The 17,032-nt window shown below is 47.2% G+C and overlaps 1 protein-coding gene across 2 annotated transcripts in view; it reads left to right on the forward strand.

The window, feature by feature from the left end:
- The window catches only part of RARB (retinoic acid receptor beta), a 36,052-nt gene that overhangs the window by 13,014 nt on the left and 6,006 nt on the right, over positions 1–17,032 (forward strand). For both annotated transcript variants that reach the window (XM_089911234.1, XM_022554701.2), the window contains exons 3-4: positions 14,714–14,918; positions 15,715–15,873. In XM_089911234.1, the coding sequence (XP_089767360.1) occupies positions 14,714–14,918; positions 15,715–15,873 (364 nt within the window). The remainder of the gene's footprint in view (positions 1–14,713; positions 14,919–15,714; positions 15,874–17,032) is intronic.

A 17,032-nucleotide genomic window follows, 5' to 3' on the forward strand; every position in this document is an offset into this window, starting at 1 on the left:
AATAAAAGTGGCAAGAGTGGACAGCCTTTTCTTGTTTCTGATCTTAGAGGAAACGCTGTCAGCTTTTCACCACTGAGAGTGATGTTTGCTGTGGTTTTGTCATATATGACCTTTATTATGTTGAGGTAGGCTCCCTCTCTGCCCACTTTCTGGAGAGTTTTTTTTATCATAAATGGGTGTTGACTTTTTTTTTTTTTGAAATTTGATGTGTCTATTTATTTATTTATATATTTTTAGCATCTTTATTGGGGTATAATTGCTTTACAATGGTGTGTTAGTTTCTGCTTTATAACAAAGTGAATCAGTTATACATATACATATGTTCCCATATCTCTTCCCTCTTGGGTCTCCCTCCCTCCCACCCTCCCTATCCCACCCCTCCAGGCAGTCACAAAGCACCGAGCTGATCTCCCTGTGCCATGCGGCTGCTTCCCACTAGCTATCTACCTTACATTTGGTAGTGTATATATGTCCATGCCTCTCTCTCGCTTTGTCACAGCTCACCCTTCCGCCTCCCCATATCCTCAAGTCCGTTCTCTAGTAGGTCTGTGTCTTTATTCCTGTCTTACCCCTAGGTTCTTCATGACATTTTTTTCCCTTAAATTCCATATATATGTGTTAGCATATGGTATTTCACTTTCTTTTTCTGACTTACTTTACTCTGTATGACAGACTCTAGGTCTATCCACCTCATTACAAATAGCTCAATTTCGTTTCTTTTTATGGCCGAGTAATACTCCATTGTATATATGTGCCACATCTTCTTTATCCATTCATCCGATGATGGGCACTTAGGTTGTTTCCATCTCTGGGCTATTGTAAATAGAGCTGCAATGAACATTTTAGTACATGACTCTTTTTGAATTATGGTTTTCTCAGGGTATATGCCCAGTAGTGGGATTGCTGGGTCATATGGTAGTATTTGTAGTTTTTTAAGGAACCTCCATACTGTTCTCCATAGTGGCTGTACCAATTCACATTCCCACCAGCAGTGCAAGAGTGTTCCCTTTTCTCCACACCCTCTCCAGCATTTATTGTTTCTAGATTTTTTCATGATGGCCATTCTGACTGGTGTGAGATGATATCTCATTGTAGTTTTGATTTGCATTTCTCTAATGATTAATGATGTTGAGCATTCTTTCATGTGTTTGTTGGCAGTCTGTATATCTTCTTTGGAGAAATGTCTATTTAGGTCTTCTGCTCATTTTTGGATTGGGTTGTTTGTTTTTTTGTTATTGAGCTGTATGAGCTGCTTGTATATTTTGGAAATTAATCCTTTGTCAGTTGCTTCATTTGCAAATATCCTCTCCCATTCTGAGGGTTGTCTTTTGGTCTTGTTTATGGTTTCCTTTGCTGTGCAAAAGCTTTGAAGTTTCATTAGGTCCCATTCGTTTATTTTTGTTTTTATTTCCATTTCTCTAGGAGGTGGGTCAAAAAGGATCTTGCTGTGATTTATGTCATAGAGTGTTCTGCCTATGTTTTCCTCTAAGAGTTTGATAGTTTCTGGCCTTACATTTAGGTCTTTAATCCATTTTGAGCTTATTTTTGTGTATGGTGTTAGGGAGTGATCTAATCTCATACTTTTACATGTAGCTGTCCAGTTTTCCCAGCACCACTTACTGAAGAGGCTGTCCTTTCTCCACTGTACATTCCTGCCTCCTTTATCAAAGATAAGGTAACCATATGTGTGTGGGTTTACCTCTGGGCTTTCTATCCTGTTCCATTGATCTATCTTTCTGTTTTTGTGCCAGTACCATACTGTCTTGATTACTGTAGCTTTGTAGTATAGTCTGAAGTCAGGGAGCCTGATTCCTCCAGCTCCATTTTTCGTTCTCAAGATTGCTTTGGCTATTCGGGGTCTGTTGTGTTTCCATACAAATTGTGAAATTTTTTGTTCTAGTTCTGTGAAAAATGCCAGTGTTAGTTTGATAGGGATTGCATTGAATCTGTATATTGCTTTGGGTAGTAGAGTCATTTTCACAATGTTGATTCTTCCAATCCAAGAACATGGTATATCTCTCCATCTATTTGTGTCATCTTTAATTTCTTTCATCAGTGTCTTATAATTTTCTGCATACAGGTCTTTTGTCTCCTTTGGTAGGTTTATTCCTAGATATTTTATTCTTTTTGTTGCAATGGTAAATGGGAGTGTTTTCTTGATTTCACTTTCAGATTTTTCATCATTAGTGTATAGGAATGCCAGAGATTTCTGTGCATTAATTTTGTATCCTGCTACTTAACCAAATGCATTGATTAGCTCTAGTAGTTTTCTGGTAGCATCTTTAGGATTCTCTATGTATAGTATCATGTCATCTGCAAACAGTGACAGCTTTACTTCTTCTTTTCCGATTTGGAGTCCTTTTATTTTCTTTTCTTCTCTGATTGCTGTGGCTAAAACTTCCAAAACTGTGTTGAATAAGAGTGGTGAGAGTGGGCAACCTTGTCTTGTTCCTGAACTTAGTGGAAATGCTTTCAGTTTTTCACCATTGAGGATGATGCTGGCTGTGGGTTTGTCATATATGGCCTTTATTATGTTGAGGAAAGTTCCCTCTATGCCTACTTTCTGCAGGGTTTTTATCATAAATGGGTGTTGAATTTTGTCAAAAGCTTTCTCTGCATCTGTTGAGATGATCATATGGTTTTTCTCCTTCAATTTGTTAATATGGTTTATCACATTGATTGATTTGCGTATATTGAAGAATCCTTGCATTCCTGGAATAAACCCCACTTGATCAGGGTGTATTATCCTTTTAATGTGCTGTTGGATTCTGTTTGCTAGTATTTTGTTGAGGATGTTTGCATCTGTGTTCATCAGTGATATTGGCCTGTAGTTTTCTTCCTTTGTGACATCCTTGTCTGGTTTAGGTATCAAGGTGATGGTGGCCTCGTAGAATGAATTTGGGAGGGTTCCTCCCTCTGCTATATTTTGGAAGAGTTTGAGAAGGATAGGTGTTAGCTCTTCTCTAAATGTGTGATAAAATTCGCCTGTGAAGCCATGTGGTCCTGGGCTTTTGTTTGTTGGAAGATTTTTAATCACAGTTTCAATTTCAGTGCTTGTGATTGGTCTGTTCATATTTTCTATTTCTTCCTGATTCAGTCTTGGCAGGTTGTGCATTTCTAAGAAACTGTCCATTTCTTCCAGGTTGTCCATTTTATTGGCATAGAGTTACTTGTAGTAATCTCTCATGATCTTTTGTATTTCTGCAGTGTCAGTTGTTACTTCTCCTTTCTCATTTCTAATTCTATTGATTTGAGTCTTCTCCCTTTTTTTCTTGATGTGTCTGGCTAATGGTTTATCTATTTTGTTTATCTTCTCAAAGAACCAGCTTTTAGTTTTATTGATCTTTGCCATCATTTCCTTCATTTCTTTTTCATTTATTACTGATCTGATTTTTATGATTTCTTTCCTTCTGCTAACTTTGGGGGTTTTTTGTTCTTCTTTCTCTAATTGCTTTAGGTTCAAGGTTAGGTTTTTTATTCGAGATGTTTCCTGTTTCTTGAGGTAGGCTTGTATTGCTATAAACTTCCCTCTTAGAACTGCTTTTGCTGCATCCCATAGGTTTTGGGTCGTTGTGTCTCCACTATCATTTGTTTCTGGGTATTTTTTTATTTCCTCCTTGATTTCTTCAGTGATCACTTTGTTATTAAGTAGTGTATTGTTTAGCCTCCATGTGTTTGTATTTTTTACAGATCTTTTCCTGTAATTGATATCTAGTCTCATAGCGTTGTGGTTGGAAAAGATCCTTGATACAATTTCAATTTTCTTAAATTTACCAAGGCTTCATTTGTGACCCAAGATATGATCTATCCTGGAGGATGCTCCATGAGCACTTGAGAAAAATGTGTATTCTGTTGTTTTTGGATGGAGTGTCCTATAAATATCAATTAAGTCCATCTTGTTTAATGTATCATTTAAAGCTTGTGTTTCCTAATTTATTTTCAGTTTTGATGATCTCTGTCCATTGGTGAAAGTGGGGTGTTAAAAGTCCCCTGCTATGATTGTGTTACTGTCGATTTCCCCTTTTATGGCTGTTAGTATTTGCCTTATGTATTGAGGTGCTCCTATGTTGGGTGCATAAATATTTACAATTGTTATATCTTCTTCTTGGATCGATCCCTTGATCATTATGTAGTATCCTTCTTTGTCTCTTCTAATAGTCTTTATTTTAAAGTCTATTTTGTCTCATATGAGAATTGCTACTCCAGCTTTCTTTTGGTTTCCATTTGCATGGAATATCTTTTTCCATCCCCTTACTTTCAGTCTGTATGTGTCTCTAGGTCTGAAGTGGGTCTCTTGTAGACAGCAAATATATGGGTCTTGTTTTTGTATCCATTCAGCCAATCTGTGTCTTTTGGTGGGAGCATTTAGTCCGTTTACATTTAACGTAATTATCAATATATATTTTCCTATTCCCATTTTCTGAATTCTTTTGGGTTCGTTATTGTAGGTCTTTTCCTTCTCTTGTGTTTCTTGCCTAGAGAAGTTCCTTTAGCATTTGTTGTAAAGCTGGTTTGGTGGTGCTGAACTCTCTCAGCTTTTGCTTGTCTGTAAAGGTTTTAATTTCTCCATCAAATCTGAATGAGATCCTTGCTGGGTAGAGTAATCTTGGTTGCAGGTTTTTCTCCTTCATCACTTTAAATATGTCCTGCCAGTGCCTTCTGGCTTGCAGGGTTTCTGCTGAGAGATCAGCTGTTAACCTTATGGGGATTCCCTTGTGTGTTATTTGTTGTTTTTCCCTTGCTGCTTTTAATATGCTTTCTCTGTATTTAATTTTTGACAGTTTGATTAATATGTGTCTTGGCGTATTTCTCCTTGGATTTATCCTGTATGGGACTCTCTGTGCTTCCTGGACTTGATTAACTATTTCCTTTCCCATATTAGGGAAGTTTTCAACTATAATCTCTTCAAATATTTTCTCAGTCCCTTTCTTTTTCTCTTCTTCTTCTGGAACCCCTATAATTCGAATGTTGGTGCATTTAATGTTGTCCCAGAGGTCTCTGAGACTGTCCTCAGTTCTTTTCATTCTTTTTTCTTTATTCTGCTCTGCAGTAGTTATTTCCACTATTTTATCTTCCCGGTCATGTATCCGTTCTTCTGCCTCAGTTATTCTGCTATTGATCCCATCTAGAGTATTTTTCATTTCATTTATTGTGTTGTTCATCGTTGTTTGTTTCACCTTTAGTTCTTCTAGGTCCTTGTTAAATGTTCCTTGCATTTTGTCTATTCTGTTTCCAAGATTTTGGATCATCTTTACTGTCATTACTCTGAATTCTTTTTCAGGTAGACTGCCTATTTCCTCTTCATTTGTTAGGTCTGGTGGGTTTTTATCTTGCTCCTTCATCTGCTGTGTGTTTTTCTGTCTTCTCATTTTGCTTATCTTACTGTGTTTGAGGTCTCCTTTTTGCAGGCTGCAGGTTCGTAGTTCCTGTTGTTTTTGGTGTCTGTCCCCAGTGGCTAAGGTTGGTTCAGTGGGTTGTGTAGGCTTCCTGGTAGAGGGGACTAGTGCTTGTGTTCTGGTGGATGAGGCTGGATCTTGTCTCTCTGGTGGGGAGGTCCATGTTTGGTGGTGTGTTTGGGGATGTCTGTGGACTTATTATGATTTTAGGCAGCCTCTCTGCTAATGGGTGGTGTTGTGTTCCTGTCTTGCTAGTTGTTTGGCATAGGGTTTCCAGCACTGTAGCTTGCTGGTCGTTGAGTGAAGCCGGGTGCTGGTGTTGAGATGGAGATCTCTGGGAGATTTTCGCCATTTCCCTATTCTTTTGTCTCTGTTTATTCATTTTTCTTTTGCCCTACCCAGGTACATGGGGGGTTTCTTGCCTTTTCGGAGGTCTGAGGTCTTCTGCCAGCGTTGAGTAGGTGTTCTGTAGGAGCTGTTCCACGTGTAGATGTATTTCTGGTGTATCTGTGGGGAGGAAGGTGATCTCCGCGTCTTACTCTTCCGCCATCTTCCCCTTGTCTCCGGTGTTGACTTTTGTCAAAAGCTTTTTCTGCATCTGTTAAGATGATCATATGGTTTTTATTCTTCAGTTTGTTAATATGGTGTATCACACTGATTGATTTGTGGACACTGAAGAATCCTTGCATCCTTGGGATAAATCCCACTTGATCATGGTGTATGGTTTGCTAGTATTTTGTTGAGGTTTTTTGCATCCATGTTTATCAGTGATGCTGGCCTGTAATTTTCTTCTTTTGGTGGTATCTTTGTCTGGTTTTGGTATCAGGTTGATGGTGGCCTCATAGAATGAGTTGGAGAGTGTTCCTTCCTCTGCAGTTTTTTGGAACAGTTTCAGAAGGGTAGGTGTTAACTCTGCTCTGAATGTTTGGTGGAATTCACTGTGCAGCCATCTGATCCTGGACTTTTGTTTGTTGGGAGTTTTTTAATCACAGTTTCAATTTCAGTACTTGTGATTGGTGTGTTCATATTTTCTATTTCTTCCTGGTGCAGTCTTGGGAGATTGAACCTTTCTAAGAATTTGTCCATTTCTTCCAGGTTGTCCACTTTATTGGCATACAGTTGGTTTGCAGTAGTCTCTTAGGATCCCTTGTATTTTTGTGGTGTCCATTGTAACTTCTCCTTTTTCATTTCTAATTTTATTGATTTGAACCCTCTCCCTTTTTGATGAGACTGGCTATAGGTTTATCAATTCTGTTTATCTTTTCCGATAACCAGCTTTTAGCTTCACTGATCTTTTCTGTTATTTTCTTCATCTCTATTTCATTTATTTCTGCTCTGATCTTTATGATTTCATCTGCTAACTTTGGGTTTTGTTTGTTTTTTATTTGCTCTAATTGCTTTAGGTGTAGGGTTAAGTTTTCATTTGAAGTTTTTCTTATTTCCTGAGGTAAGATTGTATTGCTATAAAATTCCCTCTTAGAACTGCTTTTGTTGCATCCCATAGGTTTTGGATTGTTGTGCTTTTGTTTTCATTTGTCTCTAGATATTTTTGATTTTCTCTTTCATTTCTTCAGTGATCCATTGGTTGTTTAATAGCATATTGTTTAGTCTCCATGTGTTTGTGTTTTCTACAGCTCTTTTTCTTGGAGTTGATTTCTAATCTCATAGCATTGTGCTTGGAAGAGATGCTTTATACAATTTCAGTTATCTTAAATTCACCGAGGCTTGCTTTGTGGCCAAGCATGTGGTCAGTCCTGGAGAATGTTCCATGTGCACATGAGAAAAATGTGTATTCTGCTGCTTTTGGATGGAATGCTCTCTAAGTATCAATTAAGTCCATCTGGTCTAATGTGTCATTTAAGGCCTGTGTTTCCTTATTGCTTTTCTGTCTAGATGATCTGTCCATTGCTGAAACTGGGGTGTTAAGGTCTCCCATTATTATTGTGTTACTGTCAATTTCTCCTTTTATGGCTGTTAGCCTGTTAGCCTTATATATTGAGGTGCTCTTATGTTTGGTGCATATATATTTACAATTGTTATATCGTCTTCTTGGATTGATCCCTTGATTATTACGTAGTGTCCTTTTTTGTCTCTTGTAACATTCTTTTTTTATATAAATTTATTTTATTTATTTTTGACTGCGTTGGGTCTTCGTTGTTGCACGCAGGCTTTCTCTAGTTGTGGCGAGTGGGGGCTACTCTTCGTTGTGTGCAGGCTTCTCATTGCAGTGGCTTTGTCTTGTTGCAGAGCACAGGCTCTAGGTGCATGGGCTTCAGTAGTTGCAGCAGGTGAGTTAGTAGTTGTGGCTTGAGGGCTCTAGAGTGCAGGCTCAGTGGTTGTGGCGCACAGGCTTAGTTGCTCCGTGGCATGTGGGATCTTCCCAGACCAGGGCTTGAACCCATGTCCGCTGCATCGCCAGGTGGACTCTTAACCACTGTGCCACCAGGGAAGTCCCTCTTGTAACAGTCTTTATTTTTTTTTATTTTTATTTTATTTTATTTTTTGCGGTACGCGTGCCTCTCACTGCTGTGGCCTCTCCCGTTGCGGAGCACAGGCCCCGGACATGCAGGCCCAGCAGCCACGGTCCATGGGCCCAGCCGCTCCGTGGCATGTGGGATCTTCCCGGACCAGGGCATGAACCCGTGTCCCCTGCATCAGCAGGCAGACTCTCAACCACTGCGCCACCGGGGAAGCCCGTAAAGTATTCTTGATTGTAGGTTTTTCCCTTTCATCACTTTAAATATATCGTGCCCCCCCCCGCCCCCCTTGTGGCCTGCACAGTTTCTGCTGCAAAGTCAGGTGATAACCTTATGGGGATTCCCTTGTATGTTATTTGTTGTTTTTCCCTTGTTGCTTTTAATATTTTCTCTTTGTCTTTAATTTTTGTCAATTTGATTACTATGTGTCTCGGTGTGTTCCTCCTTGGGTTTATCCTGCCTGGGACTCTCTGTGCTTCCTGGACTTGAGTGAGTGTTTCCTTTCTCATGTTAGGGAAGTTTTCAGGTATTACCTCTTCAAATATTTTTTCAGGCCCTTCTCTCTCTCTTCTCCTTCTGAGACCCCTGTAATGTGAATGTTGGCACATTTAAAGTTGTTCCAGAGGTCACTTAGACTGTCCTCATTTCTTTGCATTCTTTTTTCTGTTCCCTGGCAGTGATTTCCACCATTCTGTCTTCCAGGTCACTTATTCATTCTTCTGCTTCAGTTATTCTGGTATTGGTTCATCTTAGTGTATTTTTCATTTCAGTATTGTACTGTTCATCTTCGTTTGTTTTTTAAATTTTCTGGTTCTTTGTAAACATTTCTTGTATCTCACCAGTCTGTGTCTCCATTTTTTTCCTGAGATCGTGGATCATCTTTTCCGTCATTACTCTGAGTTCTTTTTCAGGAAGATTGGCTAGCTCTACCTTGCTTAGTTATTCTTCTGGGGGTTTATCTTGTTCCCTCGTCTGGTACATATTCCTCTGCCGTCTCATTTTGTCTAACTTGCTGTGTTTGTGGTCTGTTTCTCAGGCTGCAGGACTGTAATTCTTCTTGGTTGTGGTGTCTGCCCCCTGGTGGGTAAGGTTGGTCCAGGGGCTTGTGCAGGCTTCCTGGTGGGAGGGACTGGTGCCTGCACTCTGGTGGGCAGGGCCGTGTCAAGGGGCATGTCTAGAGGCGTGTGTGGGCTCAGGGTGACTTTAGGCAGCCTGTCTGCTGATGGGTGGGGCCGTGTTCCTGTTTTGCTTGTTGTTTGGCCTGAGGCGTCCCAGCACTGGAGCCTGCAGGCTGTTGGGTGGGGCCAGGTCTCTGCCAAAATGGCGGCCTCCAGGAGAGCTCACACTGATGAATATTCCCGGTACCTCTGTCACCAGTGTCCTTTTCCCCACATTGAGCCGCACCCAACCCCCTCCTCCCCGAGAGACCCTCCAAAACCTGCAGGTAGGTCTGGCCCAGGCTCTTATGGACGCACTGCTTTGTCCTGGGTCCTAGTGCACGTGAAGCCTTGTGTGTGCCCTCCAAGAGTAGAGCCTCTGTTTCCCCCAGTCCTGTGGAGCTCCTGCACTCAAGCCCTGCTGGCCTTCAAAGCCAAATGCTCTGGGGGCTCCTCCTCCTGATGCGAGACCCCCAGGCTGGGGAGCCTGACATGGGGCTCAGAAGTCTCACTCCTCTGGGAGAACCTCTGCGATATAATTATTTTCCAGTTTGTGTGTCGCCCCCCCCCCAGCAGTCTCGTTGTGGTGGCTTCTGTCTCTGGGTGTAGAATACCTTTTTTTGGTAGTTTCCAGTCTGTTTGGTCAATGGGTTTGTAACTGATTGTTCAGCAGTTAGTTGTGATTTTGGAGTTTTCGTGAGAGGAGATGAGCTCAGGTCCTTCTACTCCACCATCTTGTCTCCAGCCAACTCCTAAATAACTGCTCAGGCACGGGGGGCAGGCGGGGAGCCGCAGGGCCAAGCCAGTGGCCAGGAACCCGGGCTCTAGCAGTGTATTTATTATTAAATTTAAGTCAGCATACTTCGCGTAACGTTTAGGCAGTGGCCCCCTGAGCGGTGATCTCAGAAGCTGCACAGCGAGGAGACTTGTGCTCCCAGCACATGGGTTTCCTTCTCAGGAATGGCAGGCTGGTGGCACGTCCCCTGGGGAGACACTTTGTTCCTATGTGGTCATCATTGCAGGTTCACATACTGCCAGGGAAGACGACCAGGCACAGCTCTGTGTATGTATTTGTTATTATTATGGCACATCAACATTCCCACAAGCACTAGAGGATAAACAGTCAAATCAGATCAGGACCTGCCCCCAAATTGCCAAACACAATTAGTAAAGAGAACAAGATCGGTGAGCAACTGGAGTTTTCTCCTTTGCTGAAAAATTTAGAAATCCCTGACTTTTGTAAGCCCGTTTCAGGGGATTTCCTTAATAACTGGATAAGTATTAATTCATCACCTGCTGTGTGGACCACCCTGCCTTAGGTGCCAAGGAAACAGCAAGGGGCAGGACAGATAAAGAGCAGTGTCCTACTAGAAGCTCATCTCCTGGGGGAAGGTAAAGCAGGGCAAGGGGTCGGTTGTGCAGTATCACACAGCAATGAAAACGGTGCCTGCCCCACGAGCCAGCACGGGGAATCTCCCAGCCGCCACGTGGAGGGAACAGAAGCCAGACTAGACTGCGATTCCATTCACCCAGAGTTCAAATTCGGCGGAACTAATTGATAGGAACAGAAGTCAAGATAATGGTGCCTCTTGGGGAGGAGGGTTCATCGGGAAAGGCCAAGGGTGCCTGTGGACGCCAGAACCACGGGTGCCGTGATCTGGTGGTGCTCACGCAGGCGCCCACGTGGGGAATGCATCCAGCTGCGTGTGCGTCAGGCTGTGCACACAACCCACAGCAAGTATGTTGTGTTAGTGACCTATTGCCGTGTGGCAGGCTGCCCCAAACTGAGCCACTTAAAACAATAAGTGTTACAGAGTCCCTGCTGGCCACGAGCCGGGTGGGTCTGCCAGGGGCTTTCTGAGGCTGCTGTGGCGACATTGCGGGCCGCCTCATCTGAAGGCCTGACTGGGGCTAGATGGGCCACCTCTGGGCGGGCTCAGCACACCTGCCCAGCAGGCTGGTGCCACTGTTGACTAGAGGGCCAGGCTCCTGGCCACATGGACCTCCCTGGGGGCTACGTGCACGTCCCGGTGACACGTCCGCCAGCCTCCCCAGGACAGGAGATTGGGGAGAACAGGCACAGGAGGCCATGCCTCCCGTGGCCTTGTGACATGCCCTCACTGCCCTGCATCCTGCCTGCAGGTCAAGTGCTGGTCTAGCCCCCTCTCCAGGGGAGGAGACTGAAGCTCTGCTCCGCAGAGGGGGTAGGAGCAGAGAATGTTTTAAAACCACCACGCGTGTTGTGCCTCAATTTTTAAACCAGTGTATTTCCTATTTCGGAAAAAATGGGGTGGAGTGATTGATACAAAGTAATGGTTTTTAGGACACGTGTTCCCTGCTCCCTGCTCCCTGATGAGGTGACCTTGAGCTGAGCGAGCCCTGAATAGAAGAGCCCCCTGCGTGCAGGCCAGCGGAGAAGCGTGAAAGGCGAGGGAGCAGCCCGCGCACAGGCTTTGGTGCGGGCGGGGGCGGTGCCGCGGGGAGAAGGGGCGGTGCGGGGCCTGGAGAGGATCGCACGCCCGGGGGATGGCTGCGACGCCCAGGCGCCCTGATGACCGTGCTGAGCAGTGGGTCCGGCTGCAGAGGCGGAAGGACAGAAGCGGACGGGGCCGCTGCGCCCCACGCCCCATGCTCCGTGGCCCCGGCAGGCAGTGGGCGACCCTCGGCCTCCCTGGGGGCGAGGGAGGGCGTCGTGCCCTGAGGAGGGTTAGCCTTGCCCATCAGCGGGCTCCGTGTGTCCGCCACGCCCCTCCTTTGGAGGGTCGACCTGGCTGGGCCTGTTTTTACGCATCTCGTGGGGCCCGCGTGCTCCACCTCCCAGACCAAACCCCCTCCTTTCAAACGAAGGGCAGTTTTTCCTGGAGCAGCGCTTGGCGGCGGCGGCTGGCGTTTGCCTTTAGCGTGACAAGCCGGAGCTCCGAGGTTTGTCCCCAGGGCGGCCTGGCCCAGCCCCAGGCCCTCGCCGCTGGACGCCCGTTTATGCCTGGTTTTGGCTTTGAACTTTGTAGGGCGGGGGGCAACAGGACAGGGTTTCACTGCTTCATCAGAGTCCACGTACTTTGCAGCTTGTGAGGAAAGCCCTGCCACGTGGAATGGGCGCCATATTCGCTGCCGTCTGGGCTTGGGTTTCGGGGGAGCTGCGGGCGGCCCCCAGACCTAGCTCTTCCACCCCGGCGGGCGCGGCGCCCGTGCACGAAACTGCAGAGGCTTGCTGCCTGTTTGATCCAACCTGGAAGTGTGTGTAGAGGTTCCAAGCCCCTCAACACCGAGCACGCGGTGACTCCCGCCTAGGCCATGCTCCTGGCGCCTCTCCAGACGCTGAGGGACCTTGGGCTGGGGGTTGGGAGTCTCATGCCGGCACCGTCACGCGTGTGGTCACGTGTGCTCTCGGGCCTCCGAGGGAGCGAAGGCTCGTGCCCGACAACGTCTGGGTCCCTCTGCTGCTCTGACAGCTCTGCTGCTCTGAAGCGTGGCTTCAGGCCCTGTTGGCCACCAAGGTGAAGGGCCACAGGCCGGCCAGAGGGACCCAGAGGGAATGGCTGAGCCCGGGGGAGGGGGCGGCGTCCCTGGACAAGTGTCCGAGAGGTGCAGCTGGTCCCCTCCAGGGAAGGAGTCTCTGTGGTGCTTTGATAACCACGCACATTCACGCCTGGGCTGCCACGGGCCACGTGCTGGGCACGCAAAGCCTGAGCGCAGCTCCTGGTTCCGCCCAAGCCCCTCCCGCGGAACCCGAAGGCTGTGCGATGTTCTCTCTCCAGGCCACTGGGCACGCGCCACTGCGAGCCAGGTAGGTCCTGTGAAGAGCCACCCAGGGTGGGAGCTGCAGAAGGCCCTCGGCAGGGCCAGCGGTCACCTCCCCGAGAGGGGCACCTGGGCTTGGGTGGTGGCCTGAGGAGCCCCGAGGCTGGCTGCCGGGAACAGAGGTGGAGAGCACAGGCCCGAAGCAAGCCATGCCTCCTGGGACTCACGTGACCCAGGACAAGCTGCTGGGGTCTGTGCCCTGCCTGTAGCATGGGGTGACAGTAGCGTCTGCCTCGTGGGTTGATACAGAAGCCAAGTCGCGGTTAGAAGCACCAGGCATGGGCCCCGTGCGGTCGGCGATCCACCTGCAGCAGCTGTTGCTGCACTAGGCGGGGCGTGCTCATGGCCGTCTGCTGCTCTCAGACGGCTTCTGACCGGGAAGGCGCGGCAGCAGACCTTCTCATCGGCAGGGCCGCCACGGCCTCCCTCCACGGGGCGTCCACGCTGGAGTCCTGCCTGTCTGCGTCTTCCTGGGGATCGGGGGGACACAGCCACGGCACGGGAGCATCTGGCCCTTCCCTGCAGCAGCCCGGCCCCTCCCTGGTTGCTGTGGTCCAGTGGCTGTGAGGCTCCTGCACCCACACTGCCCATCAGATTGGAAGGGCTTCCCCACCGGAAGCGTCCTTGCCCCAAACCCCCGGCACTTCCCTGAGACAATGCAAGATGCCGCAGAAATTCTTCTTTCGGGAGCCGTGGTGGGGTCGCGGAGAGCGGGCAGGGCTTTCTCAGGGGGCCAGCCGACCCTCTGCCATGCCATGGGACAGGAAGGGCCCCGGACCCGCTGGTGGCAGTGTCCTCTAGGCTGCCGGTCGTGGGGACCACACCCAGTCACATGAGCATCTGGGAGAAATTCTCAGCTCCCCCAGCCTGCTGGGTCCAGGCAGAGTGAACTTGTCCGGCAGCTCTGAGGCCTCCTCCGAGGGAGAGTCCAGTGTGGAGGCCCGGTTGGTGCAGCGCTGCGGCTCTGGGCGGATCAGCGCCGCGGGTGCACAGAGCCCTGACGGGCACTGGGGGTTGAGTGGGCGGTGCAGTGACCGTGGGCCGCAGGGTTACAGACTGAGGGCGTGTCAGGCGGGGCTGGCAGATGTGGCAGGAGGCCCAGGCCGCTTTTCCAGCGAAACCCACCAGACGTCTGGGCTGAGCTGACGGCCACCTCCTGTCCGTGGGCCTGCCCGTGGCTTCCTGCCGGCTGTGCCCGAGCTCCGCCTCTGCCGGCGCCCTGGCAACCTTGCTTGCTCTGCTTCTGCTCTGTGGGTCACGGTCGTCTGGGGCTGCGTGGTCAGGGCATCCCAGCGGGAGTCCCACTTGGAATACATCAGTCAGCCACATCTCAGCTGTGTGGCGCTGGGCACCCGGCTTAGCCTTTCTGAGCCTCTGGCCCCTCGTCTATAAAATAAGAAACATACTCACCTCACCGAGTTCTTCACAAGGTTGAATGGAGAGCATGTGTAACGCTTGATATACACCAGGCATTTAATAAGTGGTAAATAGTGGCCTTCTTTTTTGGTAGACTGTAAGCTCTTTAAAAAAAAAAAAAAATCTTCTTCCTCTTTTTATAAGCACCTGGCACAGTGCCTGGGACATAAGTAGGTACTCAGTAAATGTTTATTTGAGTCAGATGAATTACTTTTAGCATAAACAGATATTTCTCAAATTCTGTGTCCTATTTATTATCCCCTAAAGAACTTTAGCCATGTTTTGACTTCTGTGGTCTTTTGAGGGAAGAGCTGGAACAGACGTTCACCCCGAAGGGGGGGGTGGGCAGAGACTCACGTGCTGCCAGAGCTCCTCGGAAATCTTCCCGTGATTTCCTGCCCTGATCTGATGGAGGCCGCCGGGCCAGGCTCGCTTTGATGATCCAAACGTGGTTGTTTTCTTCCAGATTCTGAGAATCTGCACCAGGTATACCCCAGAGCAAGACACCATGACGTTTTCGGACGGCCTGACCCTGAATCGAACCCAGATGCACAACGCCGGGTTCGGCCCCCTGACCGACCTCGTGTTCACCTTTGCCGGCCAGCTTCTGCCTCTGGAGATGGACGACACGGAGACAGGCCTTCTCAGCGCCATCTGCTTGATCTGTGGAGGTACCACCACCTAGAAAACCCTCGTGGAGGGTCCGTGAAGAGCAACTCACACTTGTAATTTTTGGGAAATTCCTCATCTCCACTTTGGAGTTACTTTGCATGGAAAAGGACATGTGGATAAAGCCGGGCATGCATGCTTAGATTTCGTTGCATTTTTCAATATTTTTGTTAGTTAAATAAAGGCATTTGGGGTTTTTCTGCTCTGAAATCCCAAAATGCTATTTCTCCAGTTACCACAGTTGCTTTTTTAAAGGTAGGATTAGACTGTTGTAACATAAGTTGCCCCGGGACATTTTTAGGATGAGCCAAGGAACTTGCATGTGCTGTTTGCTCTTCAGGGGCTGAGATTACAAGTCATTGTGTTGGCCCCCTACCATCCTTGGGAGGTCTCGGGTGAAATATGGTTATTCTTTGTAGTGACCCCTCCTGGCTCACGGGAGGCCGAATCATGTGTGGTTAACGAGTTAACTGGCATCAAGTAGGGGGCTGATTGTGCCTTTTTAACCATCCTGCTCAAGGTTTCCTTTAATTCAGTTCAGTAGTGACACCTCCTGGTCACGAGAAGTAATTCTCTGCCGGGGACAAAGCCTTCAAAATGTGGACAATCATTTTCAAGTATCACTGCTTAAGGCAGTTGCACGCATCTTCAGATTCGTTTATGTGACTGAATCATCAAATTAATAAGCTTACGATATAGTGGAACCAAGGAGGGAGGGGAACTGGGCAGAACTCTAGCCTGCAAATGCGTAACTCTTTCTGTCCTGATACTGATTAATACCTTACTCCTGGAATCTAGACCGTCAGGACCTTGAGGAACCAACAAAAGTAGATAAGCTACAAGAACCATTGCTGGAAGCACTAAAAATTTATATCAGAAAGAGACGACCCAGCAAGCCTCACATGTTTCCAAAGATCCTCATGAAAATCACAGATCTCCGCAGCATCAGTGCTAAAGGTATGTCCGCCGCGCTGCACTCCCCCACCAGGTGGGCTTGCGGTCCTGACCACGTTGTATTGCTTTTTAAAACCCTGTGTTTTAATTGCGGATGTTTGATAGTAGCTGCCCTTTTGCTCTTATTCTGGAATTCATTTCTCATTGGAATCAAAAGGAATTAAATAGTACCTGCCCTTAAAAACAGTAAAACCTCAAGTCTTACCCTACTCAGTGATCTCAGTAGATTAGGAGAGCTTTGAAATTCAGATGACTGAGTGATTAGAAAAACTGTTTCCAAGAGAGCATAGTACATGACCGGCATTTTAAGTTTCTCGTTTTGTACATTTCATTCCAGCTTTCCATACATGCTCTGGTTTGTGTAAACTTGATTCCAGTTTTACCTGAACACCCAAACCTCAAGAAAAAATGAGTAGTGCTTAGGGTGACCGTGACTGGTTACATCAGTGTAGCCGTTGTTCTCTCAGTGTGTAGGCAGATTTAACTTCTGCACCTCTAAGCAAAGGGATTCTTGCCTTCCTGAGAGGTGTAACAATTGTTCCCTCGCGATCTCCAGTTAATATGACGACTGGAGCAATTACAGAAGCGCCTGGAGCCACATGGCAGCCGAGTGTGAGAGCAGGACATGCGGTTGTCACTCCCCTTCCCCGAAGGCCTGGTGAGCCAGGGAACAAACTCGGCATTTCAGGAAGTGCCTAGAAGCACAGCGAACGTGTTTGACAAGGAGTTTCAATTCCTGAGCTCCTTCTAAAAGTGAGACCCTGAGTTCATCCCTAGCCTGGGATTAAGTGTAGAAGTCACCAGTCATGACCACTGTCAGTCACTGTGACGTCTCTGATTTTATTTTTTAACATCTTTATTGGAGTATAATTGCTTTACAATGGTGTGTTAGTTGCTGCTGTATAACAAAGTGAATCAGCTCTACGTATACATATATCCCCATATCCCCTCCCTCTCTGATTTTAAATCCACGAGGCTGTGGAACTTCATACTGCCCCTCCCTATACCTGGCTGGACAGTGCTAACAGAGCGGACACGTTCTGTAACCCGCGTCGTCCAGTGGCCACCAGCCACCCGTGGCTCTCAGGCCCTTGAGATGGGGCTGATGCGCCGAGGCACGCTTTTCCTTCGGGAGTTAACCTAGCAGGTGTAAACACTCGTG

Source organism: Delphinapterus leucas, chromosome 4, assembly GCF_059928025.1.
Source record: "Delphinapterus leucas isolate spDelLeu-1000000601 "Yukka" chromosome 4, BTC_Dleu_Yukka2, whole genome shotgun sequence".
Taxonomy (NCBI): Eukaryota; Metazoa; Chordata; class Mammalia; order Artiodactyla; family Monodontidae; genus Delphinapterus; species Delphinapterus leucas.